Source organism: Cyrtonyx montezumae, unplaced genomic scaffold (genome assembly GCF_038088225.1).
Source record: "Cyrtonyx montezumae isolate F1298 unplaced genomic scaffold, pur_monq_1.0 scaffold_5, whole genome shotgun sequence".
In the NCBI taxonomy this organism is placed as follows: Eukaryota; Metazoa; Chordata; class Aves; order Galliformes; family Odontophoridae; genus Cyrtonyx; species Cyrtonyx montezumae.
Window position 1 is genome coordinate 10,187,344 of NW_027072056.1, and position 20,094 is coordinate 10,207,437.

The following is a 20,094-nucleotide window of genomic DNA, read 5'->3' on the forward strand; positions in this document are numbered from 1 at the left end:
AATTATCAGATGCATTTTGAATATCTCCAGGGAAGGAGACTCCACAACCTCTCTAGGCAGCCTGTCTCAGTGGTAAACATAATAATGAAAATGAAATATGTACTCTTTCATAGTAAATAATTTTATCCTCATATTCATATGGAATTTAATGTGTTCCACTTTGTACTAATTGCCACTTGTCCCGCTGCTGCACACAACTGAAAAAGGTCTGTCCCCATCCACTTGTCTCTTGCTCTTTGGATATTTGTAAACATCGATAAGATTCCCTCTCACACTTCAGGCTGAACATAGAATCATAGAATCACAGGGGTTGGAAGGGACCTCAAGAGATCACTGTGTCCGACCCCCCTGCCAAAGCAGGTCTACCACACCAGGTGCAGGGAACTGTCTCAGGTCTCTCAGCCTTGCCTCATGTGGGAGAATCTTCAGTCTCCTGCCATCTTTGTAGCCCTCTGCTGGACTTTCTTCAGTAGTTCCTAGTCTGTCTTGAACTGAGGAGCCCTCAACTGGACACAGTATTCCAGATGTGCTCAAGGGCACCCTCAGCAAGTTTGCCAACTTTGACATCAAGCTGAGTCATGTGGCTGACACATTAGAAAGAAGGAATGCCATCCAGACGGACCTCAACAATCTCAAAAGGAGGGCCTGTGTGAACCTAATGAGGTTCAACATAGCAAAGTGCAAGGCTTTACACTTGGGTTGGAGTACTCCCAACTATGTATACAGACTGGGAGAAGAAGTCTTTGTAAGTAGCCTTCTGGAGAAGGACCTGGAGGTCCTGATGGATGAAAAACTGAACATGAGCCAGCAGTGTGCTCTTGCAGCTTGGAAGGCCAACAGTATCTTGGGCTCCATCAGAAGACAAGTGGCCAGCAGGGACAGGGAGGTGATTGTCCCTCTCTACTCAGCCCTTGAGAGGCCCCATCTCGAGTACTGTGCCCAGGTCTGTGGTCCCCACTACAGGAAAGATGTGGAGCTGTTGGAGAGGGTCCTCACCAGGGCAGAGCAGAAGAGGAGGATCACTTCCCTTGCCCTGATGGCCACATTCTTTTTAACGTGCACCAAGATACCAGTGGCCTTGGCTGCGAGGGCACGCTGCTGGCTCGTGGCTAATCTGTTGTCTATCAGGATGCCTAGGTCCTTTTCTGCATTGTACATAAGATATCAGAAAATTATATTTTCGCATCCTTTTTCTTTCCAGAGATGCAAAAAGCAGTAATTTATTTTATTGCCAGAGTATTCGCTATAAACATATTCTATGTAACAAAAACTTGCAGTCTATGAATAACTTTGAGGTTAGCTCTGCTTTAATTATTAAGGTGGATAGTAAGAGCACCAGAGTTCCCTTCGAATCTAAATGATTTTCTCATTTTAAAATTCCAAATTTCACTGAATCTATTTTTCTCACACTTTGATATTTTCTGTAACTTTAGGCTTTAAATCTAACATCTGCAAGCTCAGGTCAACCTGTTGGCATCTATCTTTTCAGAACTACTTAGCATAAAACACCACATTCAAATTTTAAATTGATCCCTTATAAAATACAGTGAGATCTGAAAGCTAGTTCCCTATATCTTTAAACTGGGTTGTATCACACATTTTATAAATGATCTGGATGCAGGACTTGAATTCATACTTAGTCTGCAGATGGTACTAAATTAGAAGGAGCTGTTGATTCTCTTCAGGGTTGAGAAACCTTGTAGAGAGATCTTGATAAATCTGGGCAATCACCAACTTTATAAAATTTAGCAAGAGCAATTCTGCCAGATTCTGCACTTGAAATGTGGCAGCCCTAGAAATATGTACTGACTGGAGGATAAGATGCTGGAGAGCAACCCCACAGAAAGGGACCTGGAGGTTCCAGTTGGCAGCAAGTTGAGTCTGAGCCAGCAGTGTGCCCTGACAGCCCAAAGGGCCAACCATAGCCTGGGGTGCACCAGGCCCAGCAATAAACAGATTGGTGTCTTGAGGACTGGAAAAAAATATTATTTCAATCACTTACACTTCAGTAACTGCATTTATAAGGTGTGTGAACTTAACAAAGGTAAACCAGTTACTAAAACAATTTACACCAGGGATATTTGGAGGCACTGTCTTATGATAATCAGAATATCAGATATTTATCTACTAAAGGAATCAAAATCAAGAAGAATTGACACTTCAAGCATTTTTACGGCATACACAGACATTATTTTCTTATTTGCTCTTCTGTGTTTTGAAAATAATAACTGTTACCTGGATCTGTGGCAGACATCAGTGATCCAAAAAATAAACAGTCTGTGAAGTGGAATTCCCATCCTTTCAACTGGCCAATGTGTACCATGGCCTTCACAAAACCATACATTATCAACCTGTCATAGGAAAGAGAAACAGTCATTGAGACACAGTATATAACACACTTGTTTCACAATATTAAGCAGTTTCTTTTTCTCTTCATCTCTTTTAAATAACCATACCATCTGTATAATGAACATAAACTACTGTAATAAAAATTCGATTTCCTATTAAACTCTTCCAGCATTGTATCAAACTTCATAGACAATTCAAATGCAAAGATTTTATGAATAAAATCCTCTGCTGTTGGCAGAGGACAATACTTCAAGTTGTTTATTTTTCAGAAGGAAAGATAATGTAAGCTTAAAAAGACGTTATCAAGAGTGATTTGCCTAATGTTACAGAACCTTTACACAGAGCCAGTAAAAATCAGCTACGTGGTTTGTTCTAACATTTCTAAATTAATCATCTTCATTGCTATCAGCTTTTAAATGCTGTATTCAAAATTTCAGATGAGTCTCTAAATGAGGCAGACATTTTACAGCTCACAATGATAGTGAGGCAACAAAGTCACTCTTCAGAACACACTGCTAAACCTCCCACAGCTTCACAGGAAGTGTTATCACTGGCTTATATAATTCAGTAATAATATCAGAGATGCGCATCCTAAGGAGAATATTGAAGTATCTTTAAAAAAGGGATTTACTAATTGTCAGAACCTGTAGTAGGATTTTAAAAAATTTCCTATCTTTTGGATCTAGTTAAAATGTAGTTCACTCCACAAGTAATGCCTCCTATTTATTTTCATGGAAACTACTACTGATACAAAGAGCACAATAACACTGTTTGAAAGAGCAAATGCTCAGCTACAAAAACCTAAAAAGAGGGAAACAGGTCATCATTGAATTCCCCAGTGGTCAGAAGTATCCTGTATATATTTATATAGGCTGCCTAGAAAACAGTTAATCACAAATTGTTCTAAAATAACACATCCAGCTGGGAGTGTCCCAGGCTGACAAGCTTTTATTTACTCCATTCCCAGAGAACAAGACCCTGTGGTAAACATTTCTGAAGCACAAATACATATGCTTCAAGGGAAGAGATCTTTAAAAGCAGTGGTGGCTGCTATCTTGATTTGCAGTTCTCTCTTAAGTCAACAATTGAAGCTAACATATGCATGCCTTTTAGAAATAAATGCCCGAACCTGCTTGTAGTTTTGACCAGAGATAATCCTGTGACTCAGTTAAAATAATTTAAAATAATAAATAAAATGAGGTTTTTGCTATCTGGAAAATGTAGTCATGACAATTCTTTAAATACCTACTGTAGCCATCATTCTGATCTTTAGCATTGTTTCTTATACAATACCAAGTATTTTCAGTGATTTTGCCCACTGTTTTTACAAAAGTTGCAGATGAAATGGACAAACTTGGATACAGCAGTCTTTGATTTGCATAGGAGGTCTCAGATTGCCATAAAGCAGAATTGTTCAGGTGATGCGGTCTAGTGTAGACAAATATAAACAATAAAGCGATTTGTCTATGGGAAATGTTAACAACAAATCTCTTTACAATAATAGTTAATTATCTAGTATGACTTTTCCACTACATACTTAAAACTCAGATCTCAACTGGATAGTTGAGCTTTCAACTATAGTGATACTGAACATCATACAGTGCTGCACAACATAACTGTCCTTAATGGAAATCCAAGGAGAAAAGCATACAGCAATGACAGCAGCATATTAATCCCAAGGAAACACCCTCTGCTGATGTTTCTGTTGCTGCTATAAACTACTATACCACTATAAACTACCCTCCTCCAGAATGTTTCTTTCCCACTGGAACGCATTCCCAGTCTAGTGCACGCTGTTTACCAAGAGTAGGCTATTGGCTCTGATCAAGTTAACAAACAATATAAAACAATATTTCTGTTCTTCCAGTTTCTATCTGTCAAATAATCTTTGTTACTAATCTATAATGCTAAATTTTGTTTACAAGCTACAACCAACATAATCCTAATTTCCAATATAGCTTTGAAAATCTTGCCTTTAAAATATACTCACAACATAATTCGTGTACTTCTTAAGTCTTGTTTTTAATCTATTTTAACTTTATAAACTCTTTGGGAAAGTAGATGCTCCTTCAACTACGTGACCTTTCTGTGCCCTGAGTGATACTTCTCTGATAATAAACATTATAAAGTAACTTCTGTTTTCTGCATATAAGTCTTGGTTTTGCATTTATACTGTGACATATGCACCATTTGGAATACTGTATTAGCCACTTAAAATGTCATTCTTTTTTTCCCATAATGAAATAGCATGTACAGTTCCATAGAACAAAAGAATATAAGCAACAGATCTAAGAAGAGATTTAAATACAAGGCTCTTATGTTAGGAGTTGGAATTCTCAGAGTTGCTGCCTAGAACTCTTTTATACTTCATTTTCATTAGTAAAGCTCCTTAACTCCTCACAGGTCTTTGAAAGGTGAAGGAGGCTTTTCCATCACTTTGTAATGAAGGTACTGCTTGTTCAAAGACCTTTTTGGATTCCCGATCTAGTGAATGACCTGTCTTGCCACAGAAGTCTGTTAGAGAGTTGCTGGCACAAAGGTCAGAGATGAATGAAAAAGAAAGAGTTCCACTTTACATCCACCTGTTTCTCAGCTCTCTGGTACATAAGGTGTGTGAGCCTCAGATTTAAACTCTTGCTTCACCTGGTTAACCTTCATTTTCACTGGATATTAAAGAGCCAAAGAGAGATTCCAGGTTCCCAGTGCCTAGAAGTTGCTTCACCTTGCTTAGCATTAGCCATTATTTGTTAAATCAGACAGTTATGAAGTGCATGAATATAAAAGTTTGATGTCATAACAGATGACCTGGGTCCTCGCCTGGGTAAGGGAAATCAAGAGCATGAGGCTACCACGCATTGATGTCTCTCTCTTTTCTTCTCTATTCTTTCAGCTTTGTTTAGGTAATTTGAAAATGTGGATTTTGCTAGGTGACAAAGTGTATCAATCCATATCTATTTTGGATCTATTTATCAAAGGAACAGTGTAAAATCAAAATATAGCAGGGAATTTATTTGGGCTTGTCCTAGCTTTTTACTGTGAAAAAATATGCAAATCCATCAAATCCCTTGCATGACCAGTAACTAGATGATTAGAAAAATACTTTAGAAAAAAAGGGTGTAAGCTGATTAGTCATAGATGATCACTGAAGACTTTCAGTTAGATTCAGTGGTGGTTCACAGCTGCAAGCAATATTTGTGAATAACTGACTTGGTCAACAATTTAGAGTATTAATAAAGGAATATGATAGGAGTGAAAAACTCGGCTGTGCTGTAAGAGATCTGACATTTTCTGCATCCAACACAGATGAAAAGCACTTCAAGCCAGAACAAGTACTTCTACCACTTAACAGAAAAGGGAAAAAACAGAAATGTAAATGAAACACAGAAGAAATTAGAATTTTCCAAATTATGCAAGACTGGCAAGTACAAAATGCCTCATCTCTAAAATATGCTACGTACAGTGTTGTCATTGCACAGTAGAGGAAACACCATATAAATATTTGACTTTGGGTCAGAATCCTTTTCTGGGAAACTGAGCTTTTATTACAAGTATTTCTGGTGTGAATAAACAAGTAGACCACGTGAAATTGCGGCAGAACACAAACTTCAGACTTAAAAAAGAAATCAAAGTAAATAACAATCACTGAAGAACCAGAACAACAATTCTGTATGGTGTTTGTGGTTCTGAGCACGTAGCCTGGATTAAACCTTACCTGTGTGAATAAAGGGGAAATAATCCCTTTGAAAGAGGTCTAGTGTTTTTACTGCCACAGTTCAGTTGCTACAAATCTTTTTTTGCTGTGCCTTCAAGAGTGGAGTGTGTAGGGCACGTTGGCCATCTGGGTACTGCTGGAAGTTTACAGAGAGCTTATGCATACAGCTGCTCTCAAGGAAGTCTAGTCTGGGACTGGGACATTCTAGACCAGCTGCTGTTTAAATGTAGAGGAAGAAAAGAGCCCTCTCCTGAAGATTTTACAGAGTAATGAGTGCTCAAGAAACTATTTAAATGCTCAGCATAAACTGTGCATAACTATTTTTTTGCAAGAGTTTCTTTTAGCATCAGCTGGTTTTAAGAAATCATGTGAAAAGATACTGAAATTGCTTTGGGGTTTTGGGGGAGCTCTGGAAGTTCTGAATATTAAAACATCTGTCCAACACACAGCTAGTAAACAAGAAATTATTTGTAGTTTTACAGTAGAAACCAGCAGGGTGTGTTTGATGTGCAATAGAATGGGAAGGCTGTACAAAACATTTAAAGCTGTCAAGGAGCTGAGAAAACAATTTTAACAGAAACACTGTGAATAGCCACAAATGGGGTAAGATTACAACAGGGGAGACATGAGGAAAAAGATATTGGAGTCACCAAGACAGGAAAGATGAGAGCCTGGCAAGAGCTCTAGCCATGTGAGTGGACAAGAAAGGCTATATAAGAAACGTGTCAATAAGCAGCATACCTAATAACTAGACACATAAAAAAAGACTTTACCATACCTAAATGCAGCTGGCAAATACCAGCTCAATTTACCAGCATATCTGTGAATGCAAGACTACATGGTGTGGAGAGGGACAACATTTGCATGAACAAAGTAGAGAACAGTGTGACAGTGACAGGCAGAGATTGCTATCGGCAGAAGAACCTTATCACTCCTCCTAATTTTATGCATTTTCACCTTTTACAAGCAAACATACTGTGAACTTTCTATCTTCACTTAGCACAAAACTGATGGTTGCTAATTCAGATGAAAACCTTTTGCAGAATCACTGTCAAACATCTGAAGATATAATGGTAAAAGCAATTCACTCTTACTAGTCTCATGCACATATAGAAAAGTAGGATGAAATAGCAGAATCGCAAAAATCCAAACGAGGAGAGAAGGAAAAGAAGCAAGAGCAACTACCAAATATTGTCCCATCAATGCAGCAGATGATTCATACTACAAAATTACACAAAAGAAAATTCTGCTTGCTCATATTTCCAGAGACAGGCTCTGGGAGGCAGTGCTGCCTCTGAGCTTTGACCCAGCCTGCTATGCAAAAGTATAGGGTTTTTTTTGTTTGCATGAGGTAGCTTAGGTACATGTGAGACAAATACAAGCTGAAAGAAATCCTACAGATTGCTCATGGTAAAAATGTTCCTGAATGCTGCAGTCAGGAAAGAAAACCTGTGTTGAGCCTTGACTCCTGACCAAATGCTCAGCTGCAGACAGTGGTATCACTGCACCTGTCCCTTGCAAAAAACAAAAAAGAAAGCCATACATACAGATGGCCAGGTTGGTTTACAGGATGTTTCTTCTTTAATAAGTAATTGTAGCTTTGTGCGCGAGCTAAGGGGAAAACCTATCAGTTCCACAAGACTCTACTCCCAATTTAAATCTGCAGGGAACACAATTAGAATGTAACAGAAACCATTAAATGAAGGTGTACAATATACATGCCATGTCCTCAATACAGATAGACCCATCTGCCTGATGACTTTATCAGCAGTTTTCTTTTTCAGTTTTGTGATTTATTGCAGCAATCCTGCTGAATTTCCCTACTTTATTGTGTTAAAAGTTTTAAAAGCATAATTCTAGATTTAAAATGTGTGTGCAGTTGTGATATGTAGTACAACTGAGATTTGTTATTTAAATCTTTCTTGCCAAATATGTTTTCGAATCTACTGAGAATTTTTCATCTCATATTTTATCTCCCCAAAGAATCTTACTCTATCTAGATATGATTAGCTTGTAGCTTGAAGCCAGTTGAACACAGCTACAGATTGCAATCATGCAAGCAAAAGATGAAAAAAACCTGAGGGTGGCATTTCTTTCTTTTCACAATGAATAGCAATATTAATAAGCCAATAACATGAAAAAAGAGAAGGAAGATTTTATTCCTGCCTGTGTATGAAGCTAGATAGTGATTGACTGATTGATACTGCAATAGTAATAAAAGCAGTCAGAATTTAAAATATATACTGTGAAATAGAAGAGATGAAAAAGAAAGATTCCTCCCTTCAATCTGATCATTCTAGTTCTTCCACACTGGTATATTCCTGGAGCTTTTTCTGTACTGCGGATTTCTTCACACCATTGTTTTGGCAACAAAGATTCACTGTTCCAAAATACAGTATGCACCAATATATTCTTCTTTTTGTCATCTCAATCAGTTTTGTCACTAGATAAGTTATTATGTTTTTTTTTTTTCTTCAATAAATCAAGCTAGCTAATCAAGGCAGTTGTAAACCTCACTGAAATGTCTCATGTAACTGTGAACCAACAGTAAATTTGCCTTAAAGTATTCTGTGTAAATCACACAGGTAGGATTGGAAAAAACAGAAGAGAAATGGACTTTACTAATCCTTTGCACACCTGGTTACCTGAGGCACGATGACAGCTAAGCTGATGAGTATCGTGACTATTTAGTATCTGTAGACTGGACAGGAACTGTTCAGTTGAGCACAGCTGTGCTCCTGACTAGGCATTAGGTGGTGTCAGAAGAGCTTTTGCTTAGCAACATCTAGCATCCAAGGCTTTCAGTAGTCACTGATAATCCCTTATTTCCTTCTTAAATCAGAAATTTTGATAGGAAGGCCTAGTGGAGAGAAAGCACACACCTCAGAGGTAGGATTTAGGTGGAAGGGAGTAAGAAGAGCTGCACTGCAGTAACATTATCTTAGGTTTTATACCCCTCTTTATTCATATAGGACCAAAGAGAGAGACTGTCCTTTCTTATGCAAGTACTGGGAGAGATCAACTCAAGCACGTGCTGAGTGTGAGCCTTGGCTTACAACACTTCCCTATGGAGTCTTACTCAAAAACAACAGGAATTGCTACAAGTCAGTGTTTTGATTAGATTTCTGTAATACATATGGTCCATTGAAAGTGCCTGTAGTGATACAAAGATGTGTTTAATTTGGATTGCAGATTTTTCTGAGTAATGCTAACAAGGTGGCAAAAGTAAGTCAAGATGAATGATGCACATCTCATTCTGACATTACTAAGCTGTCCTCAAACATATTCTACCACATGTAAATCAGTCTACATACGAACAGTTATGTCACAGTCTGTCAGTTAATCTAGCTAAGAGTTAACTAGAAAAATGGAACAATCTTTATTTTTTTTTCTTATGGAATGCTTTCTTAAAAATTTTTCAAGATGTTTCTTAAATCGTGGTATCTCCAGGCTGAATATTTTCCACCTTGTTTTGAAGCCATACGTTGCTTATATTTTGACTTTATGGCCTACTAACTCATTCTTTGTGAGTTAGTGAGATGTGTGCCTAAGTGAGCTGAAAAGACAGTTGAGGTTGCTGAACATAGCTGGAAACTGCCTATAAACAGGATTCCAATTTGCTTGTTTGTTTAAAAGCTCCCCACGAAGTTCACCCTATTTCACATTGGATTTCAAATAGTCCTTTCTGTACTACAGATACCCAGTACATTGAAGTCACACCAACCCATCCACCACAGTTTACAACGGCACAATATTATTTAATGCTTTTAAAATATTCTTGTAATGAATATAACACAACTGCAGGATCCCTCTGCTCCTGAGCTCCATTTAAATCAGAGCCATTAAACCTGAATGTCTTTGCAATGAAAAAGCTGCACTTGGTCTTTGAGTGATGACTACAATCTCATAATTACTTGGGTAAATGAGCCATGAAACACTGTCAGCTGTACTGTGTCCAATATATACTACCACTGAATATTTTATTGCACACAAAGGTTTAAACATTACATCAAGATTTACTTAACTCAGTGGTATTTATTGAGAAATCTTACAATAAATACTAGATAACTGACAACATTACATACATATTTTGAGACAGGCATCATCATGAAAGTAAAAATAAAAACAAATCTGAAAAATGAGAGGTAAGATTTTCCAGATACCATAATGGTAAATTATTTTAGAAATCCATGAACAGCTCTTACAAAAACGCTGATGAAATTTTGAGAAAAATAAGACCTAAGAGACCTCCATTTGAGAAGATAAGGACTGGAAATACCTAGTTTGCCAAAGAGATTATGAAAAGATGTTGATAGGATATTCCCTACAACAATTCGAAATGATAATTTGATGATGACTACAGAACTATTGACACATAATGAACAGAAAGTGTTAGGTAAATGAGAGTCACTACTGAACTGGTTAATTCATTTGTACAGCAGTGATTTAGCTCACCAGTTAGTTATTGCAGTGATTATCATTATCATAGCAATCATCAATGAAAATTTCTCTCTACAGCTAGAAGATATTGATAACCAGAAGAATACGGCTTGGTCAAAACATTCAAGAGATTTCCCAAGTTCAAGAAAACCTGTTACAGACAATCAGAAAACTGCTTCCTATCAGAGAATTTTCTTTCTGGACCCCAGATGAGCGGGTGCTTTGTATTCTGAAATGTGAAGGCATCTAATCCCATCTCATTATCAATATAAAAGTCTGATTTTATAAAAGAGTCTGCTAAATCCATTGCGTTAACTACATCTGATAGCAGTAAGTATCACAGATTAGCTATGAGCTAAGAACAAAAGTTTCTATCTAATATCTTCACCTTTGGACAGCTTCAAATGTGCTATCGTTATTATATTGGCAGAGGAATTAAGTGGGGATCATTTTGCCTTTTCTTTTTTACTTCAAAAACATTCCCTCTGTCAAAAAAAGTCATAATTGAGATTTCTTCAGAACTCCATGGGACAGCAAAATCCTACTTTAAGAAATACATTTCAAGACAACTAAGGATGTTAGCAGAAAGAGCTGCTGAGGGAAGGTCTTCAAAACTGATGGACCTCAATGATTTTGTGATTTAAAAGGAATTTAAAAACCTGAATCAGCAGAAACTCTGAGGAAAGTATTTAGAGTCAAGAGAGTGAGAATCAGTGTTATGAACTCTCTCCCCAAGTATTGAAACACTGCTAAGTGTTATCAGTCTGTGTGGAAGACAGACATGCCCCTGTTTACCCTTCATTCTGAACTAATTAATGAGCATGTCAGCTGCTATCCTAAAAATTCAGAATAAAAATCAACCAAAACTCTGAAACAGCAATATTTTTGCCCCAAATTTGAAGACTACTACATTTAAAATAAAAAAAATATTTTGATTTAATATTTCCCATCAACGTACAGAAAAAAACAAAACTATGATCTTAGGTTTGCAAGAACTGGTTACAATAGGTTCTCACTGGAGCACCTCATATTCCCTTTAAATGAGTTTCTATTGCCTTCGAAGACAATTATGATCATTTTGTGATTTCAGTATAATGTAAATTAGATTAGAGAATAACCTATTGTAGAATAGGACATGAAATGAACTATAAAGAAATATGTTTGAAACTGTTTTAGCATTTTTATTGGATTAGCTCAGTCAAATAGTGATAAAAGTGCAGAACAACAAAAGAACTCATACCTCATGTGCAGATTGTCAGGTATTCTAGATGAACACTTAATTTATAGTGCAGTTTTGAAATGTAAAATATACTTCTAGATAAATCAGTTACATATTTTTAGCACAGACTGGAACCTTGCTAAGTTTTGAGAGTTTTCAGGTATTTACCTACCTGTGTTTGGTTCAGTGTCTCATACAAAAAGGAAGGGACATATGAATGTCATCTTTGTGTGTTTCATGTTCCCACATTACAGTTCTCTCTTTCATTCTTCAGTAACTGAAGCCCAAACATTAGATATCTAAAAGTCTGAGAATCTCTGTAAGTGTGTAGACACAAAAAGAAACCCATCCATCCAGCCTGGTTTAAATAAAATAAATTAAACAGAATGAAAAACTGAAACTGTTGAGAGTCTGGAAAAGACCTTGTTTGGGTAGTAGCTACATTCTCATGTTTGTATTTCATTTAGGTTAGGTTCTGGCCCTTATTCCAAGACAGTCACATTTTAAGTTGGTACTTAGTGTTATGCTGACTTCTCTATACCTTGGTGCTTTCTGTACCTACAGCTTTCCACTTATGAATCAAACTTCTTTTGACTGGAATAGGTGAAACAAGACAGAGACAAAATTCAAAATTACAGAAGTTTATGACCAAATATTACTTGTGTCTGGTGACTGAGCCAGCATCCCTGCTATACCAGACAATGAAGGAGGAGAATGCCAAGATTTCCCGTGTGCAGACTAGGTTCTGTTTTCAGGGATATGAGTATTATTGTGCAATGATGTTTACTTATGAAGTGCAAACTGAATTTTCTCAAAGGAAAAAAAAACAAAAAAACAACTGAACAATAAACCAAAGAATATGTCTAATGTGACATGAAACTAGAGTGAAAAATATTCATGAATAGGAAACTTACAGGCCAGTAAATAACTTCTCAGGGTGAATATATTTGTCCTGATATGATTCAGAATGAGTCAGTGGGCAAGAAGTTTCAGAATGCTGAAACTTGTGGCAAATAATTTACCTCCTTTTACACTGCTATTCTTAATTGCTGCGTTGGATAGAAATACTATTTTAGTGCACTAAAGCATAATAGCAGAGTCCTAAAGATGCCTACTGTCCTGATAAGTGTGTTTTAAAAAAGCTCATACTTAATAGGTTTGTGGCTTTTGAAGTTGTAATAAAGAATTAATTTGACTACTATCAGTGTTCTATAAAGAGACTGAATCCGCAGTGATGAATCTGTGGTCTTATGACAGTTGCATCTTCCCCACCATTATTATATTACTGAATCATAAAGATCACATTATTAAATGGTACACAAATATTTTCATCAGGTCTCTCACGGTTGCTGATTTTCTCTGTGGGACATGGCTCTTTCTTCACTGTAACTTTTTCATTTTGTACCAAAAATCCATCAAATAGGGATCTGTTAAATTCTTTAATTATGGTTAATTATGATAGGATTACTGTTGTCCTGCAGGTTTGACTTTTCTCCCTGATGCAGCAAAACACCTATGGCAAAATTGCCTCAGTTAGCTACTGTATGTGAGGAGCACAGAAACAGTGGAAGAGTTGAAACTGTGTCAAGAAAGAAAGAAAGACTTCTGCTTCCAGATTCACAGTCCATTCGAGTCCCTGCTCCTCAGGTAGCCACAAGGAGTGGTTTTTGACAGTGTGTTTTTTTCCCGTTCTTTTGTTTCCCGTTCTCCCCCCATGCCACTGGGAGGGGGATGAGCTGAAGGCGTTGTGGCGTTCAGCTGCTTGCCCGGTTAAACCGCAACATTAAGCTTCCCACGGAAGAGCTCACTGTGTATTCATAAGCACATGCAGATGATTTCTAGAGAAACTCAATGCTTTGTAGATGCTGGACTTGTTCAGCCACAGCTTAGGAATTGCCAGGAAACGTGGTTAGTTATTGCTAGTAAATGTCAGTAGGTAGAAATTATTGCCTATTCATTTTCATTTGTCGGATATAAACCTATAACATCCTGTAGGATATATGAATGGACCTTTACAATAAATCTACTTCACTCTCTCTCCAGTTTCTCATTTTTTGTCCCCAAAGGCTGAATAAACTTGTAAATAACTGTGCTTTATTTTACTAGTGCTAAAATCCGATTAAGAAGACTTAAACAGGCACAACAGTCAGCTGTATAAAAGACAGTTTTCTGACAGAATATCCAGGCAGTTTGTCAGAATAATATCCTTAGGACAAGCTGACTGGATGCATCTCATGAGGGACACACTATTTCCACTGCAAGGTCTTCATAATGGTTGTGTGTTTTGTCTAACAAATAAAATCCACCATTTAAAGGATGAGTCTTTAAAATATAAAGCTACTCCTGTAGCTTTTAGTAGAAATGATTAAATAGAAAATTGCCTTAAATGTTTCCTGGGTGAGGCAAATGAATGATAATTAAATTGATTAAATGGAAATGCAGTCATGAGGTATTGGCTGCTTTCACATAGAAAATGTGCTTTGTAAATATATGAAAAATAAATGGGTCTGATGAGGAAAATCTGGGATATTTGTGTAAAATATTTTGACTTTGGGACAGCTCTTACACAGTCATGACTGATCACATTGGAAGTAGTACCATAAGTGCGTATGTAAAACCATCAAACCTGGACACAAAGAATTGTTGGCTAACTCATGTGAAATACCAAGTTAAATGAGATTAGTGAGGTGAATAAGGCAAGCCTATGGGATTCTCTGAAAATAAAAATCAGTTGCGTATCTTTTTTTTCACTTGCTCAGATTGAATGTCACTAGAAGCTGATCCCTGTCCACAGGGTGTAACTGCAGGGTAACTTCATGACTGACGTGGGACTGGTTCTGCTGCTCACCAGGCATGACTGCGTGTCCCAGACACCTGTCTCAACACAAGTTTCAAATATTTTATTGATCTTTGAGTATTTGGAGAGCTCAGAGAAAGAGTCTCCCTTTCTCTTCTAGGTAAGAACAATTCTATCAGATGAATCATAAACATTTGCATGTCAGTAAACCAAATCTCTCTGATATAATTCTTTACAAGACACAGGGTTTACAGAAAATAAATTAACAGATAGTAAAACAGAGGAAAGTGAAGCCTACTTCCCCTGTAAGTGCAAGCTGTTTACTACATTGGAGATCACACCTTTTTTTTAATTTTTTTTTCCCTACCACATCTGTGGTGGTGGCCCGATGGACTGCGTGGCATTTCCCCTTCACTTGGCATATTAGGGCTCCTGCAGTTGGACTAAGGGCTATAAAGGAGCAAGCAGAGCTGTGACTTAGGTGTAATGAATTAACTGTCCTCACGTCTACCTTGCCTATTGCTCTCGCAGGTGACAGTGTGCCAATTCTGTACAGCTCTGGCCACCTCCTTTTCCCATGGTTATCTTTAACCTAGCCAAGCTAAAGCACTCACGTCCTGGACGACAAGAAAAAGGATTTCAGATACAAAAACTGTGTGCTAAACTTAAACTGACCTCAAGTTTCCAAGTTTGTGAAAAAAGCACACTATACCAAGTAGGAAAAGAGTAGGTGCAACTCACTGAGATTCAGGTTACATTTATAAATGCTCCTCACTCACACTGTGCTGCTGCATTTGCATCAGAACGCAGCAGATGCTCCATAGTGCTTACCATCCCTATAATACCGTGTAGAACAGGAAATGAGAAACAAAGCTTCCCATCAAAACCGCAGAAGTCTGGGTGAGAAATATGCAATGTAATTATTATGGCTTAGGCTGATAAGGACACTGGGGCAAATGTCACTATTCCTGCAAAGTGTGCCGTGGGATGTGTATACATGCATTATTCAGGACATCAAGCAGCTTTACAGTTCTTCTGGAAGCACAGTTAGCCTTGCAGGCTGTACTATGGACTGTTCTATTTAAGGTGAACGGAGCAGTTAGTGGAGCTCTGTGTGAAACACTGCTGTGTGAAATACATTGTTTCATACACCACTGCATTGGTTCCAAGAGTTCACAACACAGCCCTCCCCAGCCGTGGCCCAGGACGTGGGTGGAGTAAAGCATCTATGTGATAATGTGCTGCAATCAGACACGGACCTGACAACAGGCTGGAAAATATTCTTCCAGCAGTAGGACTGATTAGACATTCACAGCTAGAGCTGTAGAGCTGTAGAAATGCAAATAGATTTGCTCCCCATAATGGCAGCAATTACAGCTTCTCTTCATCCTATAGATGGATCAAAGCGAAGAGTAAAGAACCGACATTTCTGCACACTAGGATTGTTCTTTCTTATTTCCACGCTCCCAGGTTTTTATGTATACTGGACAAAGCGCCTGTGATTATACTGCAGTGTAGCCTTTTTAGGAAGGGAATAATGAGCTATAATATATGATCTAATAGCTCTATTCTTGCTCTAATTTCTCTGCCTCCATGTCCATTTTCTGACTTCAGAAATCGGAGAAAAAAGATTACATTCCTAAATGAGCCAGACTGAACATTCCCTTCTTGGGAGGACACTGATATTACATCACTGAGCGCTGCCTACTAAAAACTATGGTAACTTTTGTTCTTGATATTGTTATACAGCAGCTGTAGTCAAGTTTTTTTTATGCACTAACACCATTTTACAGAGCATCTGTTTAGATTTCATTGTAAACTGTAAATTGCAGAAATCCTTTGTCTTGTAAATCTCACGTGGGCAATCGATGACTCAAAATGCTTGCCGGTAGCAGCGTGTACCACAGGCTGAAGAACAGTGCATAAAATCCTGCTCGTATCACATCAGAGAACTCTTCCCTAAAGCAGACAGGACCTCTACAGACATGCAGGTTTCTTGAAGCTATTTACGAAAGTGAGAAATGCTTCAGAAATAAAGAAACATAAGCTGTTTTAGGTTGTCCATCGGCATAGTTCCAAGTAATTAAGCTAATAAGTAATTTGGGAATTTATAGACAAAACTTTTTCTTTGCAGCTCATCACTATGGCAGCGGTGGGGGCAGCTGTCAGCACTGTGGACCTGATGTGCTGGATCCGGGCTCAGGCAGAGCTGATACCAGCGGCCTAAAGATCTTTTCAATCTGGAATTCTTTCTGTGCTAACTTATTTATTGGTTTTGTTGTTGTAGTTTAATTATTTTTATTTTTAATTACACTTCAGTGTACTGCTCTCTTTTTCATGATGATTTCTCCTGTGGAAAAACCATGGTCTAGGCTTAGTAACACTGAAAGGGTTAAAGACTTTACAGAACGACTTCCACTTGTCAAACACCTCCTGAGGTTGACAGAAGTTTGTGCTGCACATGGAAATAATGATGATAATGTGGTTTCTTTTTTTTTTTTTTTCCCATTAAATGAATGTACAGTAAGAATACAAAAGACAAGACAGAAGAACACAGTGGAGCTGCCTGCAGCTAAGCATTAATGATAAGAGATCAGGGAACAAATCTTGATCCTGTTTGACAGATGAAGAAGCCTCAAGACTGGAAATGAATGTTAAATATCCATCCAATCTCATGAAGCTGCATGAAGCCACATCCAGAGTGGGATCAGCAGCTCTACTTTCCAGAGCCTGTGTTTGAACTGCACTTTGCCACCCCCTGCTGTCCAAACTGTATCCACGCAGAACTCATTTTGTCTACTTAAAACCTTGTTCAAAGCAGACTCTTACAAAGTTTTCTGGGTGTGGAACGAACACAGTGGGTATATTTGTCTCGCAGTATCCTTCTGCTTCACAAAATTTTACAAGAGCTTGGCTCTAGGATGTTCTCATCTCCCAGTACAAACCCAGAAAAAGAGTTGTAAGTACAACTTGAGTACTTTTTGTTTGCCACTTCTTTGGAAACGTTTCAGCTGACTGCATTTGGGATGGGACACAGCTTCAAAAGGATGGGCAGGATTCTGCACGGAAGCCCCAACCCACTCTGTTGCTGTCATACAGCACATGACTTTGACTCAGCCTACAGAGTTCCTACAGATGGATTTTTCCCAACTTTTCCTACTCTTTCTCATCTTCTTGCAGCTCCAGCCAAAGAATAGACTTGTTTGTTCTAGAATTTGCACCTGCTTCAGTTGATTGACAATATTTTCAAACTCAAATTAATTTTAGTGAGTGTTAGAACTTCCAAAGGATAAAAAAACAAAAACAAAAACAACAACAAAAAAAAAACCACAACCAGAAGCTTCATCTATGTTCAGTGAAGCTTGAATCTGTTTAGTGGCATAGAAAGCAGAGCTGTCCGCAACACCTTACCAAGAAGAAAAAGCACAGATGAAAGGAAAAATCGTGGCACTAAGGATTTTACATTTCCTCTGTACTTTTATGTTCAGCTTTCACTCCACTCCCTACCCGAAGCAAGCTAACACCATGGTGTGTGACTACATGCTTCTAAGTGGTAGAATCTGCCTCCAGGCACCCTCCTTATAGTCTGCCTTGCTACATCTGAAAAATCATCGGCCTCCCCAACATATGTTTGAATGACAAGGATCAGTGCTAAAGAAAGGGCATCCTAATGGCAATTTTATCAACTAAAAAACATACATGAGGGTTTTTATACTGTCTGTCAAGAGAAATTAGAAATAAGCTAAAAAACATAACGATCAAACAGATCAAAGAAGGAAGAAAAAGAGGGGAAAGTAACTCTGGCACGCTTTAAAGGTAGAAACCCTTGCAGAAAATGAACTACGAAGGCACAAATATATCTGCACGTCATCTTTGCACCACACTGTTAAAAATTCCCTGGAGATGGGGGCTGATACAGTGTTGCTACAGAAAAAAATAGACAGCATTCCTGCAGGGATATTGTCTGAATAACATGGTAGTGTTTCCAAGTTCAAAAAGCAGCAAAAGATAAAAAAATAAGTCTTCAAACAAGATCTTCATTAAATGGCAGTTTGTTTTCATTGGATTGTGCAGCTTTTAGTTTACATTTGGATAACATTTTCCAGTTCTTCACAGTGAGACATCAACAAATGAATAGGAGGTTTCTGAATAATAAAAATATCCCATGGTGTAGCACCTTAATTAAAGTATCAAAGATAAAGAGGTTTGCCAATAAAACCAAGCTTGATAGCACAAGGTGTGGCACTCCACTGAAAAGTGTAACTTTGCTTTCATCCCTCTGTCCTGGCTGTTACCAAGGGATGCTGTCCTTGTAGAACAGTGGGGTTAGTATCTGGAAGCTGCTGTTAAAAAGAGATGTACAGACACAATTTGAATAATTAATTCTTTTAAAGCTGAAGCCATGCAGGGCCAGGACCTAATGAAGAGAAGAAGAATACAGAGAAGAAAAAGTTCTGAATGGTATGGCTAGAGGCTCCTTGTTTATAGGCCATGATAAGCAGACCTCATGGTGTGCATTTTTTCTCCTCAGCAGAGATGCTCTCACTAAGGTTCTTTAATCAGGGGGGACATTACCTGAGAAGGTTTGTGGGAATGTTCATCCTTCACAAGAGAACAAGGGTGAATACTTTGAAGGACAAAGTCACAGGTAACCATTGTCAGCTGTCTTGTGCATTTATAATTATAGATTATGTATGAGGTCCATGTCACTAATAGATTAATCTATTTTTCATTAAAAGCAAATTATTTACAACATCCTTATTGTGTGTGTGGATGTCACAAAATAAATATTATATAAGAATCCCCATCCACATCACTGAAAAAACAAGTTGATAAAGTTGCTGGAGGACAGGCAGAAGTTACTTTCTGTGTCTTGATGCCCTGAGGAAAAAAAATGACAAAATGTATGTGCTTACAATTGTCATTAGATAATTTATGTCAGGCTTAACTACTACCTTCTCTTCCCGTTTATTTTTGAGTTGTTCATTTGTGAATGTGCCAGTTTGACAGCCCCAAGGACAGGGAGCATCTGTTTGCCTATAAAGGAAATATATTTACAACATTCACTTGCACAAACTGCTCCCAGAAGAGTGCTTCAGTCACACCCTTGAGGGGCTACCAAGAGGATCAGTAATGTAAAACCCCCAGCAGCTTGCCAAGCGTGCTAAATAAGCTGCAATTTCCCAGTGAAAGGTTGGAACTGTATCAGGTTTTGCAGTCTGTTTCTTTTACTGAAAGTGCAAGGGGAGAACTAGTTCAGCACTTCTGAGTCACTCCCGAGCCTACAGGTGTTACTGTAACTAATGTAGTTTTGCTGGGCATGGGCTCAGATTGTTTTACAATTCTGATAACTACTTTGAAGTACTTACAAAACTAAGCAAAGTAATCTGAGCACCAGGCTGACTGTTTGCATTCTGACAGTTCATTAGTTTACTAATAACTGTTCATCAGCACCGTTTGCAGTATTATTTGGAGTCCTTGGATCAATGTTTGAAGCAACGTGTCAAGGCTGACATGTGTTGGAAGGTTCTTAGCCTTCCCTCGCAACCAGCGTCCGAGCTGGAGAAAAGAGCAGCG

General features: G+C 38.0%; 1 protein-coding gene across 2 annotated transcripts in view; it reads right to left on the minus strand.

The window, feature by feature from the left end:
* Positions 1-20,094, minus strand: part of SLC9A9 (solute carrier family 9 member A9) — a 174,994-nt gene that overhangs the window by 133,491 nt on the left and 21,409 nt on the right. For both annotated transcript variants that reach the window (XM_065748030.1, XM_065748031.1), the window contains exon 5: positions 2,236-2,351. In XM_065748030.1, the coding sequence (XP_065604102.1) occupies positions 2,236-2,351 (116 nt within the window). The remainder of the gene's footprint in view (positions 1-2,235; positions 2,352-20,094) is intronic.